Source organism: Peromyscus maniculatus, chromosome 16, assembly GCF_049852395.1.
Source record: "Peromyscus maniculatus bairdii isolate BWxNUB_F1_BW_parent chromosome 16, HU_Pman_BW_mat_3.1, whole genome shotgun sequence".
Taxonomy (NCBI): Eukaryota; Metazoa; Chordata; class Mammalia; order Rodentia; family Cricetidae; genus Peromyscus; species Peromyscus maniculatus.
In genome coordinates this window covers 15,165,021-15,190,781 of record NC_134867.1, presented here as the reverse complement: position 1 = coordinate 15,190,781, position 25,761 = coordinate 15,165,021, and the positions used below count along the sequence as shown (strand labels likewise).

The following is a 25,761-nucleotide window of genomic DNA, read 5'->3' as shown; positions in this document are numbered from 1 at the left end:
TCAGGGAGAGGGCTATCACACTAGGCAAAGATACACTAGGACCCAATGGCACAGGTCAAAAAGCCTGTTTTAAACTTGTGGTGTGTTACTGTTCATCAGTAATAAACTGGGCCAGCGGGATGGCTCAGTGGATAAAGGCACTTAGCTACTATGGAGTGACTGAGTTCAAGCCCCACAAGGGACTCCACGGTTGTCTTCTGACCACACCCACACTGTGACACACATTTGAGGACACACACACATCAATTACAATGGAAAAGTTGGGGTAAGTATGATCCAAACACATACAAATTTCAAATTCTTTAAAAATTTAAGTAATAAGTTATGTTACAGAAATATACAATACGGCAGGTATGGTGGTACAAGCCTGTAACTGCAGCACTTGGGAGGCTGAGGCTAGCCTGGGCTACAGTGTGAGATCCTGTCACACCCCCACCCCTTCAAAGACCTCCAAAAGCCCAACCAATTCCTATGAGAAAACTGGAGAGACTCCAGTTGAACGATTCTCTTTAGTAAGCGGCCACAGAAGCGGTCCCTGCCAGATGGCTGCACTAGCTCCTCTTCGTTCTCTTTGATTTCTTCCTCTGCTCTTCTGCGTCCGTCTCTGCGGGTCGTTTTTTCAGCCCCTTCATTTTCCTGGTCTGCAGTTTGCTTAGGTCTTGCTTCTGCATATGAATCCTTCCAAAAGTTGTGCCAAAAGTATCCTGAGAGACATTCTTTCTCTTCTTTGGCTATAAAATAAGAGAAAAGTATGTGGGTGTATACATATGTAACTTTAGTGGTCTTTTACTATATATATAAAAACTGGTAGAAATCTAGCACATCACACACCTCTAACACTTCCCACTGTGAAGATTCTCAATGACACAGCTTTACACACCTTTCTTCTCGAGGAATCACGGGACTTCTTTAAAATGCACATTCTCATTATTCAGAGCCAGCCACTGCCCCTCCCCCTTGTCCTACAATGCTGCCATCTGGGTAAAATGTCAGGTCATCTGGCAAGAATCAAGATACACTGACCACTGTCATCTATCAACACGGTTTTCCGAGCTTAGCCTCAGAAGACTGAGTTCTCAGTTCAATCTCTGATAGCATTCCAGAGTTAAGATGTCTACTTGGTGCCTACATTTCTTTTCTTTTATTATTATTTGTGTGTGTGTGTGTGTGTGTGTGTGTGTGTGTGTGTGTGTGTGTGTGTGTGTGTGTGCGTGTGTGTGTGTGTGTGTGTGTGTGTGTGCAAGCGTGTGCAGGAGTCCATGGAGGCCACAGAGGAAGCCACGGGTGGTGTGAGCCACAGATATGATGGATGCTGGGACTCAAGCCTGGTCTTCTGCAATGGGAGCAAGTGCTCTTAAAACACTGAGCCATCTTTCTAGCACGTCTAGTTGTTTGTGAAACAATCTAAAAGTCAACACAAAGCTGGGCCTGTAGTGCATGCTTGTAATCCAGCACCTGAGGGTCTGAGATAGAAGAACCTTGAGTTCAAGGGCGCACTAGGCTACAAGTCAATACACATCTAACATATATATCGTTCTAGAAACACAGCTGTAACAGTCTTCATGATGCCCACACTGTTCTGGTTTTGCTGAAAACGGCAGAAAGCCAAACCAGACTCTTGGCTTCTGCAGCTCTTTATTACTTTTATGTCTAGAGAGGTTCTTTTCTTCTTCTGGCTCTGAGCCTAACTTATCTATTTTATTCATTTTTTCATACATCTTTTTATGGCCACAAATCCTTCCTGGCAAAAGTGGAATACAGAAATCCACACAGCACCACATCACAGGTTATGTACCTTGAGAGCCTTGGGCACTTTCATGGACAATTTATAAAGGTCATCTGATGCTAAGTGTGTCCTCCTGAGAACCAGGTCCATCGACGGTCCCATCTCTTCCAGTTCAATCCGTGGGGTTCTGCAACCAGACTTCTTCAACAGCAGCCTTTAGGAATAGGGGAAATGCTGCTCAGTTTATTTTTTAAAGTCCTCCTCTGAAATACCTTTTCTGAAAGGGTTTTGTAGTTTCAGATAGGAACAGTTATAATTGCAGAGGCCAAGCCTCTTCTTAGAAACTTTAGGCATTCATACCAAGTGCATCCTTTGGTTAGTTTTTAAAAATCAGAAATGAAGTGGCACAATAATGCTGGGAAACAACAAGTATAAAAATTATTTTCAGATAATTCACTGGCAGAGCACATGAATGTTTGCACAAGACCCTAAGTTTGACACCTAGCACCAAAATAGTAGTTCTAACTGGGCTTTAGAAACAGTATGCTTGGTGGGGCTTAGTGATGCACACCTTTGATCCCAGCCCTTGGGAGGCAGAGGCAGGTGGGTCTCTGAGTTCTAGGCCAGCCTGGTCTACATAGTGAGTTCCAGGACAGCTAGGGCTACATAGTGAGACCCTGTCTCAGAAAAAAAAAAAAAAAAAAAAAAGAAAGAAAGGAAGGAAGGAAGGAAGGAAAAATGGAAAGGAAGGGAGGGAGGGAGAAAGAAAGGGAGGGAGGAAGGAAAAGAAACGATATGTTGAAAGGATTAACAAATTCCTATCTCCAACATTATATGAGTTAAGTCAACCCATTCAAAATCAACTTTTCCCTACAGCACATTAATGACTTCTGTAGCTTGTAGTAAATCTAAAAATTCTAATAAAATAAAATTACAACTTTTCAACATTCTATGTCCAAATAACTCCAGAACTAGATATATCTGGGCAAGAGGAGAGAAAGGAAGAGTGAGGAGCTGGTGACCAGACAAGAGGAGGCCTTCAATTATTCTATTGTCAGTAACACAAAGTAATGGGATTCACTGTCTTGTGCATTCCTGATGGGCACCCACTTCCCAGTCATGAAAAATCTCTCTTTTACTCTCAAGTCCACAACCGGCCTCACCCCCAATTGTTTTATGAGTCCTGTCCTAAGAAGAGCTGAAAGACCCGAAGAGTAGCCAAGTGTCATCCCAGCACTTGGGAACTGGAGGCCTGAGGACCAGTTAAAGGCCATTCTCTGCTACACAGCGACTTCACTCTGGGCAATGTGAAACTGTCTCAATAAAACAACAATCAAAAACAAAAAACCACCAACCCAAAATCTGAACATTATATCTGGCAACCACATTTGATAGAGCAGTTATGTTCCCACAGGTAAAAATATGTGGGGGAAGGGGCGGCAGGGAGGTATTAACTGATTAGTGTTGCACAAAAAGCTGTCACAGTGGCAAGAGACAACACCGGTAATGAGAAGGAACAGAACAATTAGGGAAGGCTCCAGAGAGGACAGCAGGCAGCTGGTGTGTGTGTGTGCCAGTGCCTACTTCAGGAGCTCTTAGCTGGGTACACCTGCAGATAGCCAACCGAGACAGTGCACTCTCGGGAGCAGCTGCTGGTCACAGCAAGACTCGCAGGAGCAGACATGTATCAAGCAATCCCTTCCACTCAATTCAATGAGACACATAAAGAGCAGAGGGTTCGACAACAGTGCTATAGAAACACAGAAAGATAAAATGAGCCAGGTACGGTAGCACACACCTTTAATCCAGCACTCAGGAAGCACAGGCAGGTGGATCTGGGTTCAAGGCCAGCCTGGCGAAGAGTTCCAAGACAACCAGGGCTACACAGAGAGACATTGTCTCAGCCCTTGCCGGAAAGAAAGAACAAATGGATGCTAGGCATAGTGACATGCGCCTGCCATCCCATCACTAGGAAGGTAAGGCTGAAGCTTGAGGCCAGCCTGGGCTACAAAGCAAGGGTGTGTCAAAACAAATGACGTATGAACTAAGTTACGGTGCCACTCCGTGCAAACGGTCTCTCCCCCTTTACTAGTTGACACTATGCTGTTTTCACTGTGTAATCTCTCTTACTGGAAGGCTGTGTTTGCTTTTTAAGGTAAACCTAACACTTCCTGTTTGGCATATTTCTCTGCATACAGCCTAACCAATACTCCAGCAGAGGTGTATGTGGCATTTGGGACTCTTTATCAGGCTGGTCCTGGGAGCCTGTCTCTGTAATACATTCTTGGTACTTGGGAAACTGAATGAAGCAGGAGGATCACTACAAGTTCAAGTACAGCACAGTCAGAGGGACACTGTATCTTAAAAAACAAAACAAAACCGCATCACTTTAGTGGTTCTGCCCATACGCTGAACAAAATTGACAAAGGAAAGCAAATGACGCTCACCCACGGCAATAAATTACTACAGATGTACAGGAAGAAGCCAGTAACACTAGGACTGACCGTAAACAGAAAGGCATCACACAGGTCGTAGCAATATAATTTCACATTCCAGCTGGGATCACAACAGTCAGGAGGCAGAGGCAAGGAAGATCACAATTTGAGGCCAGCCTGGGCTACCTACTGAGTACTAGAATCCACTGGCAAAGCACACTGAGAGCCTGTGTCAAAAACAACCCAAACATCTGCTAACTCACAGGCAGAGTTGCCCTCATTCATTAAGGAGCACAGTGCGAACACTAACAGCTATGACACTTGGCACCGAGGCAGCAGGGACCCAGCAGCACAGCCACAAGACATCCTCTAACTTCAGGACTTGAGATGGAAGCCAGAGGTCAGAAATTTAAAGCCAGATGGGCTAAAAGCTAGCCTGGGCTACAAGAAACTTTGTTCCCAAAATGAAAAATGAAGTTTATCCTAGGGTCCTGACTTTAAAATTCAAACATTGTATTACGAATGACTGCCAGGCTAAATCTAAAAGTGGCTTCAGCAATCTGGTAGACTGACGTGCCTCTGCCTTCCAAATGCTGGATTAAAGGTGTGCTGCCATGGCGTATGGCGTGCCCTTGCTATTAAGTCCGATGCATGTACATGTGTGCAAGAGCACATGCGTGTGCACGTGGAGGAGGCCAGAGGTCAACCAACCCTCTTCTGTCATCACAGTGGAAGTGAGAAGAACAGAGTGACAGAGGCCATGCTAAGGAGAACTGACTGCTCCCACCCAGCACGTCCCTCAATAAACCTTTATACCGCTGGGGCACAGGACTGATTGACAAGAACAGGAAAACACTTCAGGTTCATCTGGACGTTCTGTTTTTTTAAAGAAATAAAAGGGATGCTAACCTAACCCTGAGTAATTGTAGCACGTTGGTATCTCATCAGTGAAAAAGGAATCTGGCTAGGAGTGGTGGTCTTGGCCTGTAATGCCGGCACTTAAGAAGTCGAGGCAGGAGGACTCCAAGTCTGAGGCCTCCCTGGGCTGCACAATGAGTTCAAGGCCTGAAGCTACATCAACAGATACTGTTTGGAAAACAAACCAAACAAAGCAACCTGTTGCTGGGATCTACACTCATACTGTATGGTGCTGGGGTTATGGTAGAAACCTAGGCTAGAGGGGCAATCAGTGGTCAGTCACTGCTCCTTTCCCTGCTTTATGCTGTAGCTTTCTTTCAAATCCAGAATTCTGAAAACTGCTTTGTCTGGCTTGACTGTGGCTTGTTCTAAATCCAGTCAAGAACAATAATGAGACAGCACAGAAATCTAGGAAGGGGGTTACTACATACACCAGGCTCGTGATAGATGACCAGGGACCCTGGAGAAGTGAGTTTCTCAGACAGGGCCAGGGCACAGCTCCTGCCACTACTATCTGCAATTTCTCCAGGCCCACTGGGCAGGAACCAACTTTGAGTTAGAATAAAACGTTACCCCTGAGGATTTTGAAAAACATCTGGAAATGTACTTACTTATAGCTTCGAAAGTAAACCTTCCCGTTCAGTGCAGTGAAGTGCAGAACATATTCTAACCCAGCCAGTCGGACATTTGATACTGTGGGGCCTCTGAAGAAATCTGAAAGCACATATTCAGTTGTTAAGAAAGAAAACTATAGCCGGGCAGTGGTGGCGCACGCCTTTAATCCCAGCACTTGAGAAGTAAAGACAGGTGGATCTCTGTGATTTCAAGGCCAGCCTGGTCTACACAGCAAGTTCCAGGCCAGCCAGAGCTACACAGAAAAACCCTATTGGGTCCTGATATTGCTTGCAATCCATAGAGTCTGCTTAAAGGGCAAAGGAATTTATTAGAGAATGGGCATGTAGTTCAAGGTCATAGGCAGGTGTAACAGTTACCTGCTACCTCACTAGGGGCAGTGCTTCAAGATCACAGCTAGAACAGCTACCCACTACAAAACCCTGTCGGAAGGAAGGGAGGGAGGGATCGAGCGAGCAAGGAAGCAAGCAAGCAAGCAATTTCAAAATTCAGTTACAGGGGCTGGAGAGATGGCTCAGCATTGGCTGTGCTTCCGGAGGACCCAGGTTCAGTTCCCAGCAACCACATGGCAGTTCACAACTGTCTGTTTCAGGGGATCTGACACTCTCACACAAACATACATGCAGGCAAAATACCAACACACATAAAATAAAAATAAGCCAGGCAGTGGTCGCACACACCTTTAATCCCAGCATTCGGGAAGCAGAGCCAGGTGGATCTCTGTGAGTTCAAGGCCAGCCTGGTCTACAGAGCGAGATCCAGGACAGGCACCAAAACTACAGAGAAACCCTGTCTCAAAAAAACCAACCAACCGCCGGGCGGTGGTGGCGCACGCCTTTAATCCCAGCACTCGGGAGGCAGAGCCAGGCGGATCTCTGTGAGTTCGAGGCCAGCCTGGGCTACCAAGTGAGTTCCAGGAAAGGCACAAAGCTACACAGAGAAACCCTGTCTTGAAAAACCAAAAAAAAAAAAAAAAAAAAAAAAAAAACCCAACCAAACAAACAAACAAATAAAAATTAAAAAAGAATTTCAGTTACAAAGTGTTAACTTGTATGTGTGTGTCCCCGCACCACGCACGCACGCACGTGAGCAGGGATGTGTGGGGACATGAGCAGATGATCACTGAGGCCAGAGGTCAATCTCCAGTGTTGTTTCCCTGGAGCAGACCCCAGGGGCCAGGCTAGGCTGGCCGGCAGGCAGCCCCAGAGTGTGCCTGTCTCCCTCTGCAGCACTGGGTTAGACCCACACACAGCACAGGCCCCGGCACTGGCCCCAGCCTACTTCAGTTTGTTTGGAGACGTGTTAACAGTAATGCTAGTGTGGCCTCAAACTTCTCACCATGTGGATGACTCTGAACTCTCTGAACCTGACTCCACCTCCTGAGTGCCGAATGCATGCACCAAAATACATCTCCCCTTGTTATATCATCTTCATATAGTAGGAACAGAAACATAAAAAAAACAGCCATAAAAATCAGGACAGACAGAACCTGAACAGTGCTATTGTTTACTGGGCTTCCCGTGAAGAAATGCAGTCCTCGGGAGGTAAGATGGCTCAGGGAGTAGGTGCGCTTGTTATGCAAGCCTGGAGATCCAAGTTCAATCCCCAGCACCCACGTAAATGAGGAAGGTGAGAGTCAAAGCCACAAAGTTATCCTTTGACCTCCACACACATGCACACCCACATACACATCATAGATACAATAATAAATGTTGCTTTTCCAAAAAAGGAACTGTATAGGTTGGGATATAATCCAATGACAGAAGGCTTGCCTGGCACATATAAGGCCCTGGCTTCACCCCCAGTAGATTCACTGTGTCGTTTGAGACCAGAAAAGGGCTCTGCAGGAGGAGACGGTCCTCTATTAGCCTGTCCCTACTGACCCAGTGGTGTCCAGCCACTTCTGTAGACGTGGAGTTCACACCCTGTGAGATCGTGTGATGACACTCTCCAAAGCACAGGGCTGCTGTCACTGTGCTTCATGTGAACAGAACATACAGAGCAGTGGGCTGACGCATTTATACTGAAAACCTAACTACCCACGAGCAACAACACTTTCTCTGCATTCATCTCCCACCTCTCTGCTTCTGTCCCAGATTTCTTTTCCATTCCACACCCTTCCTTATCACTACATTAGGGAGTCTTTCACGCCATCTAGTGGAAGTACAAGATAATGAGAAATTAGGGTTTATGAAATCTAGTCGGCCTTGGTGTGGGGCACACATTTATAATTCTGTGTAAGCCCAGTACTTAGAAGGCACAGGTAAACTGGGCGGTGGTGGTGGTGGTGGCGGCGGTGGCGGCGGCAGCGGCAGCGGCAGCGCACACCTTTGATCCCAGCACTCAGAAGGCAGAGCCAGGCAGATCTCTCACATTCCAGGCCAGTCTGGTCTACAAAGCGAGTTCCAGGACAGCCAGAGCTAAACAGTGAAACCCCATCTCAACCCCCTGCCCCAGAAAAGAAGGCGCAGTAAAAGGACTGCTGCATACTGGGGCCAGCCCGGGCTACAAAGCCCATTTCAAAAGAGACACAGACGCATGCACGCATGGAAAGAAAAAGGGCTGGAGAGATGGTTCGGTGGATAAGAGCACTGGCTGTTCTTCTGGAGAACCCGGGTTCAAATCCTCACAGAACTATAGGCAGTGAACTGTTGCTGGGGTGCAGCTACAGCCACTGGTAACTTGCCTGTGTCTCTGTAAACCTCCCACCACCACTACCTAAGCTTATGAATAAAACCCTTATTAAGCTCAGTGGGACAAAAAGAAGAGATATAAGAAAAGATGAGAACTGTACAGTTTGGTGAAGGAAAGAATGTGAAAAAGTTTAATCTTACAGAAAAGGTAGGTCTCAAAAGCAGCTGTAATTGTTAATGATATGAGTTCCAATAATACTCACCAATAAGAAGATTTTTTAATCTTCTATAGTCTTCTGTTACATCAAATTCATCACCAGCAAAAATCAACATGGGTTTTGTTCCCTCGGGGCACTTACTAGTCTATGAGATTAAAAAAGAAAAAAGAAAAAAAAGCACCATAACTATACAATTTCCAAAATCTAAAGAATTTATATGACAATTTTTAAGATAGCCAATATGTGTTAAAATAATCAACATTTTTACACATACTACCTCACTTATTATTGTTACATCCACAAGTGAGGATCAAGAAAACCACTGATTTGATAAATCACAAACATCACATAAATGGCAAGACATGTCTTAAACCCACAGGTCCAATTATGAGGTCACTGTTTGAACCTAAGGAAGCTGGAGTTACTGACTACACAGGGAACTGACTGTCAAAAGCCTTTTTTCAAAGCCACAGGAGAAGGATATTTAGTTTAATTATTCTACTAAACCTTCAAGGTCTGTCCCCTTTTTAGAGGAGAGCTAAAGAAATGAGCAGTATGTCCATTTACCACAATTTAACCATACACGAGCCTAAGCTCCACCAGCTCAGCTGGACCCAGTGGAGCACGCCTGCAGTCCCAGCACTTGTGGAACGCGGAAGCAGGCAGATCAGAAGCTCAAGCTCAGCCTTGGTTACTCAGCAAGTCTGCGGCCAGCCGGGGTGATTTCAAACCCTACATCAAAGCAGCACACAACACCCATTAAGGTGTACAACCTTCATTACAAACAATATTCTTTCTCTCTAAACTCTTAAACTCCAACCTTGGTTTTTATCTACCATATACATGACTCTAAGGTTAAACAATTAAATTTGGGTTTCCGGCTGGAGAGATGGCTCAGCAGTTAAGAGCACTGGCTGCTCTGCCAGAGGTCCTGAGTTCAATTCCCAGCACCCACATGGTGGCTCACAACCATCTGTAATGAGATCTGGCGCCCTCAGAGGTCCTGAGTTCAATTCCCAGCAACCACATGCTGGCTCACAACCATCTGTAATGAGATCTGGCACCCTCTCCTGGCCTGCAGGAATACATGCAGACAGGAAATTGTATACATAATAAATAAATAAATAAATAAATAAATAAATAAATAAATAAATAAATAAATAAATAAATAAATAAAATTTGGGTTTCAATCACCAAATCTAAACGGAAAACTGGGCTTGGTGTGGTGATAAATGCCTTGAATCCCAGGCCAATCTCTGAGTTCAAGACCAACCTGGTCTACATAGAAAGTTCCAGACAGCCAAAGCCCATAGTGAGCCCTGTCTAAAAAACAAACAAAGACACCACCAGCCAGGGGACACTGCCTTGATCTCACACCTCTAAGATCCACGTGAAACAGTGTATTGATGGGACAATCTGAAGTCAGACACTCCCTGCCTTCTCAGGCTCTTTTGGCCAATCCTTATTACTTCTTGTTTCATAATCCCATTCAAACACAGCAGGTTCCTGAGGAGGGGTTATGCTAGCAATTCTAAGCAATTCTAATAGCTAAGAGACAAAACAATACAGTGGCAGCCAGAGCTTTCTGGCTGTAGAACAGCACTCAACTGGAAAACTTCCGAGTGTCTGTAAATGTTGTTATCACTTAGGACAGACAGATTTACTCCCCAGACCTAACCAGAACGGTCATCGCTCTCTAAAGTTTAGCTTCTATAAGATCCACATGCACTACATGTTATAAATACATTCCTCCTTTGTTGTTGGTTTTTGGGGGTTGTTTGGTTTGTTTGTTTTTGTTTTTTTGAGACAGGGTTTCTCCCTGGAATTCACAGAGATCCACCTGATTGCCAGGACTAAAGGTGTGTGCCACCACCTCCTGACCTACATTCCTCTTTTTAAAATAAAGGTAAAACTTTTTCTGCATGAGGTTCTTTTTCTATAAAATTCTATCAGTACTTCTTTACCACAAGACACCAGGATTAGCCAAGAACATTATTAAAATGCTATTTAGTTTTATGATCAATAACTTACCTTAATATCTTTTAGAGACACAAATTTCTCAATACCTAGTTCAATCATATCCAGCACATGGTAGTCATACATACGACCTGAAAGGAAATGCATTTTTAAGCACATAGATTTCCCCAATAGCCACCTTATGTTACCTATATGCTCCAAATGATCTGTGTCTTCTCTGTCTCTCCAAACTCACACTCCCTTCTTAAACTCAGACATCTACTTAGTTGCGTGGTTAGGCTATTAGTCACGGAAAAACTCTACACTCTCATGCTGAGCCCAGCGCCTTTACTTTATGGAGCTGGGTGCAGCAGTGAGCACCTACAATTCCAGCACTGGGGAGACAAGAGGACAGAGCTCAAGACCAACCTGGGCCATATAGAAAGACCCAGGCCCACCTAGGGGTAAATAGAAAGACTACTAAAAAGTAATTAAATAAATTAAAAAGAGATGCAGCTCAGCAATACCAGGAGTATTCAGCACACATCAGGCTTGGAATGAAACCTTAACAATAACATCCACCCTCAAAAAACAAGCTGTATGAGGACCACAGATGGTCAAGGGGTTGCCTATGACTGAGCATGTTAGACAGAACTCCACACATCAGGGCTGGAGAGATGGCTCAGTAAGTAACAGCACTTCCTGCTCCTCCAGAGGATCTGAGTGTGGTTCCCAGCACCCATGTCATGACTGTCCACAACTCCATGTGGTTTACAAACATACACATAAAATACGTCAATAATAAACAGAGCACCAGGAACCCACACCTCCTGCTCTCCAAAGATGTTAGCAATAGTGCTCTAAGATTACTAACCAAGAACTAGTGCACATTCTTTCTCACTTCCCGGGGCTGGAGGGCAATACTGATGTCACTGGTGGATAGGAAGTTTCTATAGTCATCCTGGGATCCCAAACCTAGCCTTCAAAAAGCTGGGCAAGGGCTCTACCAGAGGTAGACTCCAGTCCAAAATATTTTATCCAGTGTCATGAGGTTAAAGGAGCAACAGAAACTACTCACTGGTTTGAGTTCACTGGTTGACTGTAAACCCTGAAAACATCAGCTAACCGAGTCACAGAGCTGACTCTGGGTAAAACCATTTTAGAGTTGTGGCATAGGCCATTAATTCCAGCGCCCAGGGGCAGGGGATCTCTGTGAGTTCTAGGCCAGTCAGAGCTACATAATGAGACCTTGTCTCAAACAACAACAACAAAGAATATGATACTCACCTATAACTAGATTGTTCGGCCTCTTCTTATTATGGGAGCCAAACATGAACAGAGAACAGTCTGACTTCTTTGAAAAGAACTCCTATAAAGGAAGAAGGAAAACTCTTGAAGACTCTCAGCCTGCCCTGCTTATGCACTCGGCAGGCTGAGGCAGAAACACTGCCCTAAGTTCCAGCCAGCCAAAGCTACACACAAGAGCCTGTCTTCACACAAACAAACCATTTACCTTTAAGCTTGTAAAGGACGCCGGGGGTTTCCCCATCCCCCCTCTCCCACCAGAAGCTAATGAAGACGTAATGATTAGATAAGTATATACAGAAGGGGCTGGAGAAGTGGGCTCAGGTTAAGAGCACTTATTGTTCTTGTAGAGGACCAGGATTCAGTTCCCAGAACCCACATGGCAGCTCACTACTATCCTTCACCTTCTTCTGACCTCCAAGGGTACCAGACACACATGTGATGCACATACATGCAGGCAGGCAAAACACTCATACATTTAAAAAAAAAACTAACCTTAATACATACTTATATGCCAATATAGATAGATAGATAGATAGATTGACAGACAGACAGATGTACCTTATTTTAGCTTTTAAATCCAAATTTTTCTGATTTGGAATACTTAGTTAAAAGGCTCACATTTCAAGACTAAAACTACACGAAAGCTAGAGAGTTAATATAGGAAAGACCACTAAATTATGCAGGCATTCTGAGTGGCACACCAGGTGTTTCATTTACTGAATATCCCTGAACTCACTTTTTATCACTTTGTGTTGATAAATCTCACTTTTGAGACTTATCAACACACTGGCTTTGGAGGTTTGTAACTGGCTCCGGAGTTTTTAATGCCCTTTGCTACTTTTCCCAGCACACTGCAACAAGATAAGGAAGGGGCCCTAGGATCTCCATGCCCACAGTTGGATTAGAGCCGTGTCACATCTGGGGGAGTGGCTGACAGAGTTATGATATTCCAGTATAAGAACTGGTTGGGCTGGACGTGGTTACACACGCCTTTAGTCCCAGCACTCGGGAGGCAGAGTCGGGTGGACCTCTGAGTTCAAGGGCAACCTGGTCTACAGAGCGAGTTCCAGGATAGCCAGGGCTACACAGAGAAACCTGTCTCAAAAAAAAAAAAAAAAAAAAAAAAAAAAAAAAGTATTCCTTGGCTTCCATTACAGATTTGTGTGGGGGTATTGTGTTCCCCAAAATATTGTGTACCTTAATAAACTTATCTGGGGTCAGAGAACAGAAAAGCCACTAGTTAGTCAGTGATAGCACACACCTTTAATCCTAGCATTCCAGAGATAGAAATCCCTTTGGATCTCTGTGAGTTCAAGGCCACATTGGAAATAGCCAAGCATGGTGACACGCCTTTAATCCCAAAAAGCCAGCCTTTAATCCCAGGGAGTGGTGATAGAAAGTAGAAAGATATATAAGGCGTGAGGACCAGAAACTAGAGGCTTTGGCTGGTTAAGCATTTGGCCTGGTTAAGCTTTCAGGCTTTGGAGCAACACAGTTCAGCTGAGATTCATTCGGGATGAGGACACAGAAGCTTCCAGTCTGAGGAAACAGGACGAGCTGAGGAACTGGCAAGGTGAGATAGCTGTGGCTTGTTCTATCTCTCTGATCTACCAGCATGGACCCCAATAACTCGCCTCAGGTTTGATTTTATTAATAAGAACTTTTAAGATTCATGCTACAGATTTGAAAGGAGTAAAAACGTTAAGTTTCAATCCTAGACAGCCCGATGCCAACACTCGACATCCGCATACTTGGCTCAACTTACTGAGGTCACTATTCTAACATAAAAACTAGATTCAAAGCCAGGTGTGCAGCACACGTTGGAACCCCAGCACTGGTATGGTAGAGACATGCAACTCTAGAGTTCAGTGGCTAGTCCTTGAGGCCAAATGGCGAGCTCCAGGTTCAGTGACAGACCTGTCTCAGACATAAGGCGGAGAGCAACAGACCCCACAACCTCTGGCTTACAGCACCACATATGCACAAATTAGATTTAACATGTCCTAGTCCAAAATCAGCTAGAAAACCTTCAAAATTAATGAAAAAGATCAAAGGACAGGGCAATCCTTAAGTTCCCTGTGTCATTCCCCACCCCAGCCCCATCCCACACCACACACATCAGTTATCACTCCCTGAGGGCGAGCTCCTAATCTGGATATCATCCAGTAAGTTTCTACGCAGAACCAAGTGTGGCCAGCAGAACCAAGTGTGGCCAAGAGCCACAGCTGCCCATCCACTTCCAGTGTGAAGGAGTTAGGAAAGTCAAGAACTCAGGCTGGACAGGGGTGAGGGGCACACTCAGGAGGCAGAGGCAGGGAGATCTCTGTGAGTTCGAGACCAGCCTGGTCTACAGAGGAAGTTTTAGAACAGCCAGGGATACAAGAAGACCCTTACCTCAAAAACAGACAGACAGACAGACAGGTAGGTAGGTAGATAAACAGACAGATAGATATAGAGTGAATGAATAAATGAACGAATTCAGGCTGTGAACCTTTTCCTGTCCTAGAAATTAACTTTTCTGAGAATTAATTTATCAGAGATAGTAAGTCTTGCAAAGCCCTACCAAGGTCATGAGATGTCATTTGATGGCATTCTACATAGAAGTGCTCAAAAATATTTATGGTCAGGCTACATATTTGGCTCATCAGTCCTGGTGGATTCTAGAAGACCTGAATTCAATTCCCAGCACTCTCATTGGACGGTTTACAACTACCTATAACTTCATCTCCAGGGGATCCAATGCCCTGGCCTCTGTACTCACTGGCTCTGATGTGCACAGACCCACACACATATATACATATAATTAAAAATAGTAACAATTTAAAATATACTCGTGGTCTAAGTCAATGGGATTGCATTCTTAAGATGCGTTCTGTAAAGTCTCCTGACAGGTGTGGTGTGGCATGTCTTTAATGTCAGTACTTGTGAGGTGGAGGAAGGAGGGCATCCTCTGCAGATTAAGTTTGAGGACAGTCTGGGTTTCATGAACCACGGTCCCAAACAAACAAATAAATGATAAGTGCATATCAGGTATTCAAACATCTAACTGACTATGTTGTCTAATAAGAATATGAAGTTTAGTAAAATTTAAAATGTATTCAAGCCAAGCATGGTGGCACACCCTGTCATTCTAGCACTTAGACGATGAGAGACAGGACTTCAAGGCCAGCCTTTGCTACTAAACCAGCTAAGAAACACAAGGCACTGTTTCAAAACAACAGACAAAAATAAAAAGATTATGTTTTAACAGATCAATGTCATTGCCATCTTCACCCAATTTATATTGAGAAAGCCCTTTCTCCTTAATCTTCCTGACTTTTTTTGTTTGTTTGTTTTCAATCTCCCTAATATAGAGGAAAGATCAATTGCCTTCCCTCCGTATTTTTTTTTCTTTTTTCATCCAAAGTCATCATAGTTTCCATCAAATTCTTCTCCATTGTGAGATAATCTTTTTGTACATTGTAAAGATGTGTCCCTGCCAAAGCACCTTCTGATTGGTTTAATAAAGAGCTGAATGGCCAATAGCTAGACAGGAGAGGATAGGTGGGACTTCTGAGCAGAGATAGGAACTCTGGGAAGAATCTGGGGGATGGGGAGAACATAGATTAATATAAACGGGTTAATTTAAGTTTTAAGAGCTGGTTGGGAACAAGTGTAAGCTAAGGCCAAGCTTTCATACTTAGTAAGAAGTCTCTACGTCATTATTTGAGAGCTAGCAGTCCAAAGAAAGTCCAACTACACTTATGTTTCTAGATACTAAGTTTTTTTCATTAAAACTACCAAAAGGGTTGGAGATGTAGCAGAGTTAGCACTCCTTGCCTGGCATGGACAAAGCCCTTGGCTCTATCCCCAATCCCCAGCACTGCATAGACAGTGGTGGTCCATGCCTGTAATCCCAGGACTGGGGTGGAGACACGAGGGTCAAAGTCATCCTTGGCTACACAGAGTTCAAACCACCCTAAAATACATGGGATCCTGACTCAAAAACCAAAACCCAGGCTGGGTATAGTGGGACTGCCCCTTTAATCCCAGCACTCGGAGACAAAGGCAGGTGGAGTTTGAGGCCAGCTTGGTCCACATAGTTCCAGGACAGTTGGAGAGAGCTATATAACAGAGAGACTGTCTCAAAAACAAGAGTATCTTATGACAGTAATAACAACAGCAGCTCTATCTTTTAAAAATAGCTGTGTCTTCTAAATTCTCAGATGGGAAAGATGACTTAGTGGGTAGAGGTGCTTGGTATGAAGCCTGGTAACCTGAGTGTGATTCCCAGACCCCACAGGGTGGAAGGCTAGAAAAACACACACACACACACACACACACACACACACACACACACACACACACACTATTCATTACACTCTTTTTTTTTTTTTTTTTTTGAGACAGTTTCTCTATGTAGCTTTGTGCCTTTCCTGGATCTCGCTCTGTAGATCAGGCTGGCCTCGAACTCACAAAGATCCACCTGCCTCTGCCTCCCAAGTGCTGGGATTGAAGGCGTGCGCCACCACCGCCCGGCTCATTACACTTTTTTAAAAAAAGAATAGTCTTATTTCTCAGTCTGAGTATCAACACTGTCATACATAGAGTTTCTAACTTAAGAAGGAAAAAAGAACGCATTAGGAGTGCAGCATGAACTGGTATGGAGTCGTTTTTACACAACTCTGTTCTGTTTTCTGAGTGCTGCGGATGGAACCCAGGGCCTCGGCATGCTAGGCAAGCATGAGCCAGCACCATTACCGCTCACTCCCCAGCCACACGCCCAGTCCTGCCCCCAGAGCTCTCTTAAGGAGGAAGATTCCTGTACTTACCAGTGATGTCTGATCCTCAAATGGTCTTGTAATGTTTTTCCTAAGAATATTAAAAAGAGTGACTCCAGTTTTAATAATGTTAATAAGTACATTCAGTTAAGTGATATAGTGAATAAAGGTAATTATATATTCAGATGATTAAAAGAATGGGACACAGAGGGACACATCTTTAATCTCACCATTTGGGAAGCAGAAGTAGGTAGATATCACTGAGTTCCAGACAAGCAGACCTTGTCCCAAGACACACCACCCAAAATGAGGGTGGGGAGGCCTAGAGATGGCTCAGTGGTTAAGAATACTGGCTGCTCCTTCAGAGAAGGCAGCTGGGTTCAATTCTCAGCACCTATCTAGTAGTTCACAACCATCTGTAACGCCATTCCCTGGGCCTCCAAGGACAAATGGCATACACATGGTGCAGGCGTGTGTGTGTGCGCGTGCGTGCGTGCGTGCGTGCGTGCGTGCATGCATGCAGACAAAACACCCCAAAACATAAAATCAACAACAAAACACAACCCGTCACATTTAATCCCAGCACTCCGGAGGCAGAAGTAGGCAGATCTCTGAGTTAGAGGCCAGCCTGGTCTACAAAGCAAGTTCCAAGACAGCCAGAGCTACACAGAGAAATCCTGTTTCAAAAACAAAATAAAATAAAAAGATTATTCTAAGTGTTGGGCTGGAACAATGGCTCAGAGGTTAAGGGCTTATTGTTTGGACAGAGGACCCAAGTTCAGTCCACATCAGGCAGCTCACCTCAACTCTGCGGGATCTGCTGCTTTCTAGCCTGGGCAGATCTTCATATGCACATGGGCAAACAGCTACACACACACACACACACACACCAAAGCAATGTCAATTCCCCACTTAGAATAATTGCACTATAATAATTCAAGATATATCGGACGGTGATAGCACACGCCTTTAATCTCAGCCCTCAGGAGGCGGAGCTAGGTGGATCTCTGTGAATTCGAGGCCAGCCTGGTCTACAAAGTGAGTTCTAGGACAGTCAGGGCTACACAGAGAAACCCCGTCTCTCAAAAAACAACAACAAAAAATCAAGATGTAGCCGGGCGGTGGTGGCGCACGCCTTTAATCCCAGCACTCGGGAGGCAGAGCCAGGCGGATCTCCGTGAGTTCGAGGCCAGCCTGGGCTACCAAGTGAGTTCCAGGAAAAGGCGCAAAGCTACACAGAGAAACCCTGTCTCGAAAAAACAAAAAAAAAAAAAAAAAAAAAAAAAAAAAAAATCAAGATGTAACACTGGAAGGACATACAGGAATTCTAAAAATTCTTACAACTTTCCTGTGCATATGTAATTATTTCAAAATAAGGTATATACATATTATAGTTATGCAAGAATATTCTGAGCCAGGCATAGTGGCACAAGCCTTTAATTCAAGCACTTAGGAGGCCGATGCAGAAGATCTCTGTGAGTTTGAGGACAACCTGATCAAGTTCCAGGACAGCCAAGGCTGTTCTACAGAGAAACCCTATCTCAAAAAACTGAAAAAATAAATAAATAAATAAATAAATAAATAAATAAATAAATAAATAAATAAATAAAAACCATTCAGTGCAAATACTAACACTTTTTCCTTCCAAATCTCCCATAAAGCAATTGTTACTTTTACAACTAAACAAAATAAGTAGTAATAATAATAATAAACCAACTTACTTTTTATATAGAACTCCATATGGTTTCTTCAGTGCATACTGTAAAACATAATTTTAAAGTTTCTCAACAAACATTCAAAAAGCAGAGTCTTGGCAATCTTCCTGCTTCAGTCATTCAAATCATGGGCCATCAGATCAGCTGTTTTCAACTGAGTGGTGAGGACAGGATCTCACTATACAGCCCTGGTTGCCTTGACTGAGTTCTGGGCTTACAGGAATGTGGCACCATGTTTAGTAAAACATTTGATGATTCTCAGCCAAGTGTTTCCCTGTCTTAGTATAATGAACAGTCACCTTTTTCTGACAAGAATGACCATCATGTAATACTCTGTAATACTGTACTTCTCCTATAACTTAAATGTGTAGGGTCACTCAGAAGGAAAGAAGCTGTTTCCTCCCAATACCACACCATGCAGATAAACACTTCAGAAAAAGATGAGCAAGCCAGGCCCGACACTGTAGCTCACATCTGTAATCCCAGGGCTCAGAAGGTGAAGATAAGGATTGAGAGTTCAATGGCAAATGATGCGGCTCAGGGGGAATGATGTTGCCAACAAGCCTGATGACCTGAGTTCAACTCCTGTAGCCCGTGTGGTTAAGGGAAAGGAGGAAAAAACGATAAAGTCAAAGCTCTCCATATAGTCAAGCTGGGCATAGTGGCACATGTAGAAAAAGGGGCTGCCTAAAGAAACCCATCCTGACCCTGGAGCCCAGGGTTAGGGAAGGATGGCCCAGATAAGGCCAGTGAGAGAAACAAAGTTTAACTCAGATCAGAGCCATCTCTGCCCCTGTCCAACTGACTTGTGAAATCAACCAATCACAGAGCAGGACAGCAGAATCCTGGCCCTAGGGCCCAGGACCAGGGAAAGAAACACAGCCTGTGTTTGGGACTTGGGCCAGAGAAATGAACCAAGGAAACATGCCCTGATTCTGAAACCAGTACCAAAGAAATACTCTTAGCCCCTAGAATCAGAGTCAGTCAAAGAAATGTGCCCTGGCCTTAGAGGTAGTGTCAAAAAGCCAAGAAAGGCCAGTGAAAGAAATAGTTTGGCCCTTGCCCACAAAACTGGCCAACCCCTGGGCAGAAAAAAACTAACCAATCACAGTTGACTCTGCCCCCTAGACATCCTATATAAACCGCCCTGCCTAGTCAGTTGTGAGCTGTTTTCTCCACCCTGGTAGAGGCAGCTACTCTCCTGGACTCCTCCTTCCCAGATAAACCTTTCTCAAAAGAGTATTGGGTGAAGACCCTCATTAACTGGTGCACAGAAGAACCTTGCTGGGACTGAGCAAGGGGGAGCTGAACAGAAAAACCTTGCTAAGACGTCCCATAGTGGACTGAACAAGAGAGCTGGTAACACTGAGCCGGAGATTGTGGCTCTCCAGGAGAGGAGCAGGATTGCTGTGTCCTGCGGGGAGACCATCTCCCATCATAACAGGTATATCCTGACTTTCCCAAAGAGTCAGGATACCCTTCCTTGCTGAAGCAGTTCCAGGCCTGACTCTCCCGAGAAGTCAGAAAACCTTCCTTTCCAAGGTTGGGCTGTTTCTTTGCAGTCCCAGCCATCAGAGCTGTGCTAAACAGCTCCAGGTGTCCGGGACACCTTCAGGGCAGAGCTCTTGTTCTGAGCAGCTCGAGGTGTCCGGGATACCTCGCCCTCCAGGGCTGAACTGTCTCCTTGCAGTTTCAGCCATCAATTTACTAACATTTGGTGCTGAAACCTGGGACACCAAACCCAGAGTTTTTGCAGTTTACTTACAGCACATGCTTGCAATTCCAGCACTTGGAATGCTGAAGCAGGGGATGGCTAGCTGGAGGCCAGCCTGGGCTACACAGGAAACACTGTCTCAAAGGGGGAAAAGTTCAGTTATTTAGCTGATTTCATTCAAAGATTCTATTAGCTACACACAAGTCCTAAATACCCATGTACCTATTAGATACTGCCACATACAGTGACTGTCATTCATCAATGTATTGAGTACCTACCAGGTCCAGACACTGTCAGGCTTGGTGGCAAGGGTCTTTACCCAACGAGCCATCTTGCCAGACCAACACAGTCATTTTTATCTTAACTACTTAAATTACATGTCCCCTGAACATTATCACCTTTCCCTCCAAACCTGCCCTACCAGACACATTCTCTAAATTGATATTTGATTTTTAAATTATGTTATTCTATACATATGTGTGTTTGCCTGTATCTGTATGTATATACACCTCATGCTTGCCTGGTGCCCAGGGAGACCAGAAGAGGGTGTTGGGTCACCTGGAAACGGGAGTTACAGATGGTTGTGAGCTGCCATGTGGGTGCTAGGACTTGAACCTGTGAACTCTGGAAGAGCAGCCAGTGCTCTTAACAGTTGAGACATCTTCCCAGCCTTCTAAATTGGTATTACTGCTCACTGGGCAACCAAGACAGAAACCTAGGAAGACAGTTCTCACCAATGCCAAAACTTGTACCTCCCATATCTATTCTCACTAGCTCTCAATTTCATTCATTCATTATTAATTGATGTGTTTATTTCTCTGTGTAGCCCTGGATGTCCTGGAACTTGCTCTGTAGACCAGGCTGCCCTTGAACTCAAAGATCTGCCTGCCCCTGCCTCCAGACTGCTGGGATTAAAGCCATGTGCCACCATGCCCAGCTGTTAATTTCATTCCTACCATCAGACGCTAGATAACCTTTTCCAGCATTTGCTCTCAACCTCTTTAATAGAAGCAATAAACTGTAGTGACAGGCATAACTCGGTGGTAGCACTTGCCTGGCTTGCACAAAACCCTGGATCCATTTCTAGCACCACATGCATCACAAGGGTTATCATATCTCTCACTTAAACAAACAAACAAAAAAAACACAGTATTTAAAAAAAAAAAAAGACTTCACTGACTCCACAGGCTTCAGAATAACTCCAAATCCATGTTATTGTACACCCCTGCCTCCTTTTCTAGGTTCACGGAGTCCACTTTCCTTTGGCCATCCCGGTTACTTGTGGCTCACCAAGTGGGTCCTGTTTCTTCTCCTCAGTCTTGGAAGCCCCAAACTTCTCTTCCTGTTTCATTTCCTCCTTCAAAATGAAGGCTATGTATCATTTCCGGAAAGCCCACCTGTGATCAGATCCCTCCTATGTGATTTTTTTTTTGGGGGGGGGGGCTACATATTATTTCTGGGAAGCCCACCTTATGTGTAGGTCCCCTCCTCTGTGATTTTTTGTTTTTTGTTAGTCTCGTTAGGCCATACTGGACTTGACTCTGTGTAGACTGAATTTCTGATCCTCTACTTCCCCGCATGTTATTTTTAACTATTTCCCATCCTATGCTGAGCATATCTCCAGCACAGCACAACTGCACAACACTTACAATGCATGTCTTCTCTGATCTCACTGAAGAATAAGACTGTACTGTTTATTAATTCTCAGAACCTAGAATAACTAGTACTGTTGAAAGAACATAGTAATAAGCAGTTATTTCAGCTTACAAATTAGTTACTAAACTGGGTATAAACAAGGGGCAGGTGAGATGGTTCAGTGATTACTCTAGAGGATCCAGGTTCAAGTTCTAACATCCACATGTAACTCACAACTCTATAATTCCAGTTCCAGGGGATCTGAAGCCATACCCACAAGGTAACTCACAACTGTCTGTAATTCCAGTTCCAGGGGATCTGAAGCCATACCCACAAGGTAACTCACAACTGTCTGTAATTCCAGTTCCAGGAGATCTGAAGCCATACCCACAAGGTAACTCACAACTCTGTAATTCCAGTTCTGGGGGATCTGAAGCCATCTTCTAAACTCTAAGGGCACCAGGCACATCAGTGGTGCACAAACATGCACAATACCCATACACAATTAAAAATAAATGTCCATAAACCAAACTTTAAAAGATTTGTCAGGGCTGGAGAGATGGCTCAGAGGTTAAGAGCACTGGCTACTCTTCCAGAGGACCCGGGTTCAATTCCCAGCCTCCATATGTAGCTCACAAATGCCTGTAACTCCAGCTTCAGGGGATCTGGCACCCTCTCAGACATACAGGCAGGCAAAATACCAATGCACATAAAATAAAAAAAAAAAAAAAAAAGGAATTTTTTAGCCGGGCGGTGGTGGCGCACGCCTTTAATCCCAGCACTCGGGAGGCAGATCCAGGCGGATCTCTGTGAGTTCGAGGCCAGCCTGGGCTACCAAGTGAGCTCCAGGAAAGGCGCAAAGCTACGCAAAGAAACCCTGTCTCGAAAATCCAAAAAAAAAAAAAAAAAAAAAAAAAAAAATTTGTCAAAGAGTGAGGCAGGATGGCACATGCTTATAATCCCAGCATCCAGAAGGCAGAAGTCAGCCCAGTCTACATAGCAAGTTCCAGGCCAGCCAGGGCTACAACGTGAGACCCTGTCCCAAGGGGAGGCAGGACCCAAATAAATAAAAATTCATTCAGATGACTATTCTTTAAGTACCCTTACAAGTACATTATAAGATAAATAGCTTCCAATTTCACTGTCCTTTCTATTTACCCCTGCCCCTCCCAACTCCAACTCTTCAAGACTGGATCTTAAGACATCATAATCCTACCAGACCTGGCTCAACTCAGTGTGCTCAAAAGTTCCTAAATAGTTCAACCTCACTTTAAAAGAATATTCAAAGCCAGCCTGGACTACATAGTGAGAACCCGTGTTTTGTTGGGGTTTTTTGTTGTTGTTGTTGTTGTTTTAGATTTTGGTTTCTTAAGACAGGGTTTCTCTGTGGCTGTCCTGGGACTCACTCTGTAGACCAGGCTGGCCTTGAACTCGAAAATCTGCCTGCCGGGATTAAAGGCATGTGCCACCATGCATGGCTTTTTTTTTTTTAAAGCAAGTTAACAGGGCTAGAAAGACAACGAGGCATTTCTCTTGCAGAGAGTTCCCACCATATCAGGAGGCTCACAGTCACCTGTAACTCCTGCTACAGGTGATCCAAGGCCTTTGGCCTCCATGGACACCCACAGAGATGCACTTAGTTTAAAAATATAGCATTGAATATAGTAAGTCACGATACCTACCACATCTCGGAGTACTTGAGTCACGGTTGCATTTGCATTCCCCCCTTTAATCAGCATGGCATTCTTAATGTTTTCACTGAGTTTGGGTTCTCTCTTCTCAAGGAATCGCTTAGCCCTTTTTGTTTTAGGCTTTCTGTTCAAAAAAGCACAATTCATAACAATTTACACATTTTCCTCATATGACACAACTACACGTTAAGAGCACCTGCTACTCTTGTTGAGGATTGCGTTTGGTTCTTAGCACCCACATGGAAGCTCACAACTGACTATAATTCTTGTTCCAAAGGATCTGATGTTCTCTTCTGGCCTCTGTGGGCACTGCATGCAACCGGGGAATACAAAGCTAGCATTCACATATATGTGTGTGTGTATATACATAAATTTAAAAAATGAAATGACCCAAGTAAACAGTTATTTTTAACTTACTACGTTTCTTCATGGGGACTTATGCTTGTAATTACAGCTCTTTACAAATCAGGCAACTCAGACTAGAGAAGCAATATGCCCAAGGTCCGGTGTGTAGACCAATGCTACAAAATGAACTAAATGTAAGAACCCATCTACAACTCCCATTACAGAAAACAAAACAAAAACCCCACAAAACCACACCTAATTTATTATACTGTTTTTATGGTGGGGCAGTAATAGGATGTTGTTATACATTTCTGTTCAGAAGAAAGAATTCAACTTTGCCTCCTCTATGGTAAACATGGTACTTTTCTGCCATCTATTAAGAAAATGCCTCCTCTCCTAATTAACTATAACCCTCCATCTTCCAGTCTTGGGACAGGGAGGAAGGGAAAAGGAAAACCATATACATACACTTTAGTTTCCCACACAGAATTAAAAAAATTCTTCTCCAATGAAATGCCACGTGTAAAACCACGTAGTTAGCCATTTACTGGTCGCTCAAGTTGCATTTTTCATTGAATCAAATCAAGGCACGCACTGTGTTTACACAGTAATAACTGCTATACACTCTATAGTCCACGTCTTTTTTCAATCTCACTAACCTGTAATCAATGTAAACTGCAGCTTACTTGCTTTATTAGTGAGGCACAATGGGTGCACAAAATCTATTGACTACAAACAAACTTTCGTTTACATTGCACATTACTTAAAAAGCAGAAAACTGAGCCGGGCGGTGGTAGCACACGCCTTTAATCCAAGCACTCGGGAGGTAGCGGCAGGTGGATCTCTGTGAGTTCGAGGCCAGTTTATCTACAGAGCGAGTTCCAGGACAGCCAAGGCTACACAAAGAAACCCTGTCTCGAAAAGCGGGGCGGGGAGCGGCAGGAAACCTGTAACAACCAATGCAGCAACATTTGGGAACTCAAATATTTTTGAACAAACGTTAGCCATCACTCAGCGATAGGCAGAAGTGCGCAGATTTGGGCGGAAAAGAAAAATGAAAACTTTGCACCCGTTATGGCAAACCCTGCTCCCTACAGTTCTCTGACACAAGCGTGTCAGGACAGCTATGTTACGGGATAAACTGATGGACACAGTCGCGAAACTCTGAGCCCCGTCTGTTCCGGCCCCCGCCACTCTCGCGCTTCAGAACCCACCAGCGGCGGGGCCCTAAGCCGACCCCGGCTCTGGCCCCCGCTGCCCCCGCCCCAGCGCTCGCCGCCAGCCTGCAAGGCTGCAGCGGCAGGGACTCGGGCTGCAGAAGAGGCCAGCTCCTTCCCGAAGCGCGTCCGGAGAGCGCAACGCCGGGACCAGGGCCACCGCAGAGGCAACACCCAGCCCCGGGAGACTCCCTCCCACGCCATCGCGTCCCCCACACACTTACATGACTTTATCCAAGGCGTCCATCGCTACCAGACCCCGAGCGAACACACGTGCGCCGCGCACTTCCGCAAAGCCGCCGCTAGAGGCCGGAAGAGGCCGGGCCGGAAATGCGAAACGCGACTTCCTGAGACAGCCCCGCGGTCCTCGCTGGCGGCCATCTCGGGAGGGCAGAGCGTTCTGTTCCCTTGGTAACGGAGCGTTGTTTTGTCTGTTTCCTGGAAAGTAAACACTTTAAGTGACTTGGTGTGGAGTCGAGTTTTTCGGGAAGCAATTGTTCCTCTTCAGGGAAGTAACCAGAATGCTAGAAAGGTTGGAGGCACGGTACTCGTACAAAAAATAGTGGCATGAAAAGGACATCACCGGCTTCACTGCGAGATCAGTTGAGGCCGGTTGATTACCCAGTTGCTTTCTACGTAAAAGATATACAGAGAATACTGCTGATTGTGATTAGCCCTCGAGTTTTAGTCATATAACTTGCATATAGTTATATAAAGTGCACTTTTCAATGTGTATAATTCGGTGGTTTTGGGTGCATCCACAAAGCAGGTGAACCCGAGCACAGCCTTGTAAACCAGTAATTCGGCTTTGGTGGAGAGTAGGGCAGAACTGAAAGGTGAAGTCCAGCCTAGGCTCC

General features: G+C 44.7%; 1 protein-coding gene across 2 annotated transcripts; it reads right to left on the bottom strand.

Annotated features, from left to right (window-relative positions):
- Positions 1 to 287: 287 nt before the first annotated feature.
- Rpf2 (ribosome production factor 2 homolog) lies at positions 288 to 25,272 on the bottom strand. Of its 2 annotated transcripts, XM_006982791.4 has the most exons (10): positions 25,129 to 25,272; positions 23,334 to 23,466; positions 18,309 to 18,346; positions 16,639 to 16,678; positions 11,807 to 11,888; positions 10,595 to 10,671; positions 8,609 to 8,708; positions 5,691 to 5,793; positions 1,796 to 1,940; positions 288 to 731 (listed from the first exon to the last, which is right to left on the bottom strand). In XM_006982791.4, exons 1-10 carry the CDS (start codon positions 25,149 to 25,151, stop codon positions 552 to 554), a joined length of 921 nt encoding a protein of 306 aa, XP_006982853.1. In that variant the 5' UTR covers positions 25,152 to 25,272; the 3' UTR covers positions 288 to 551. The 2 variants fall into 2 exon arrangements, with proteins under 2 accessions (XP_006982853.1, XP_015856851.1); XM_016001365.3 differs by lacking the exons at positions 18,309 to 18,346; positions 25,129 to 25,272.
- Between the last annotated feature and the right edge of the window lie 489 nt (positions 25,273 to 25,761).

Coding starts and splice junctions, on each gene's coding strand:
- Rpf2 (XM_006982791.4), bottom strand. CDS start 25,151: ATGGACGCCTTGGATAAAGTCAT. Junction 18,347..23,333: donor CTCAAGTACTCCGAGATGTG/GTAGGTATCGTG, acceptor TATGTTTTACAG/TATGCACTGAAGAAACCATA. Junction 732..1,795: donor AAGTGCCCAAGGCTCTCAAG/GTACATAACCTG, acceptor CTTATTTTATAG/CCAAAGAAGAGAAAGAATGT.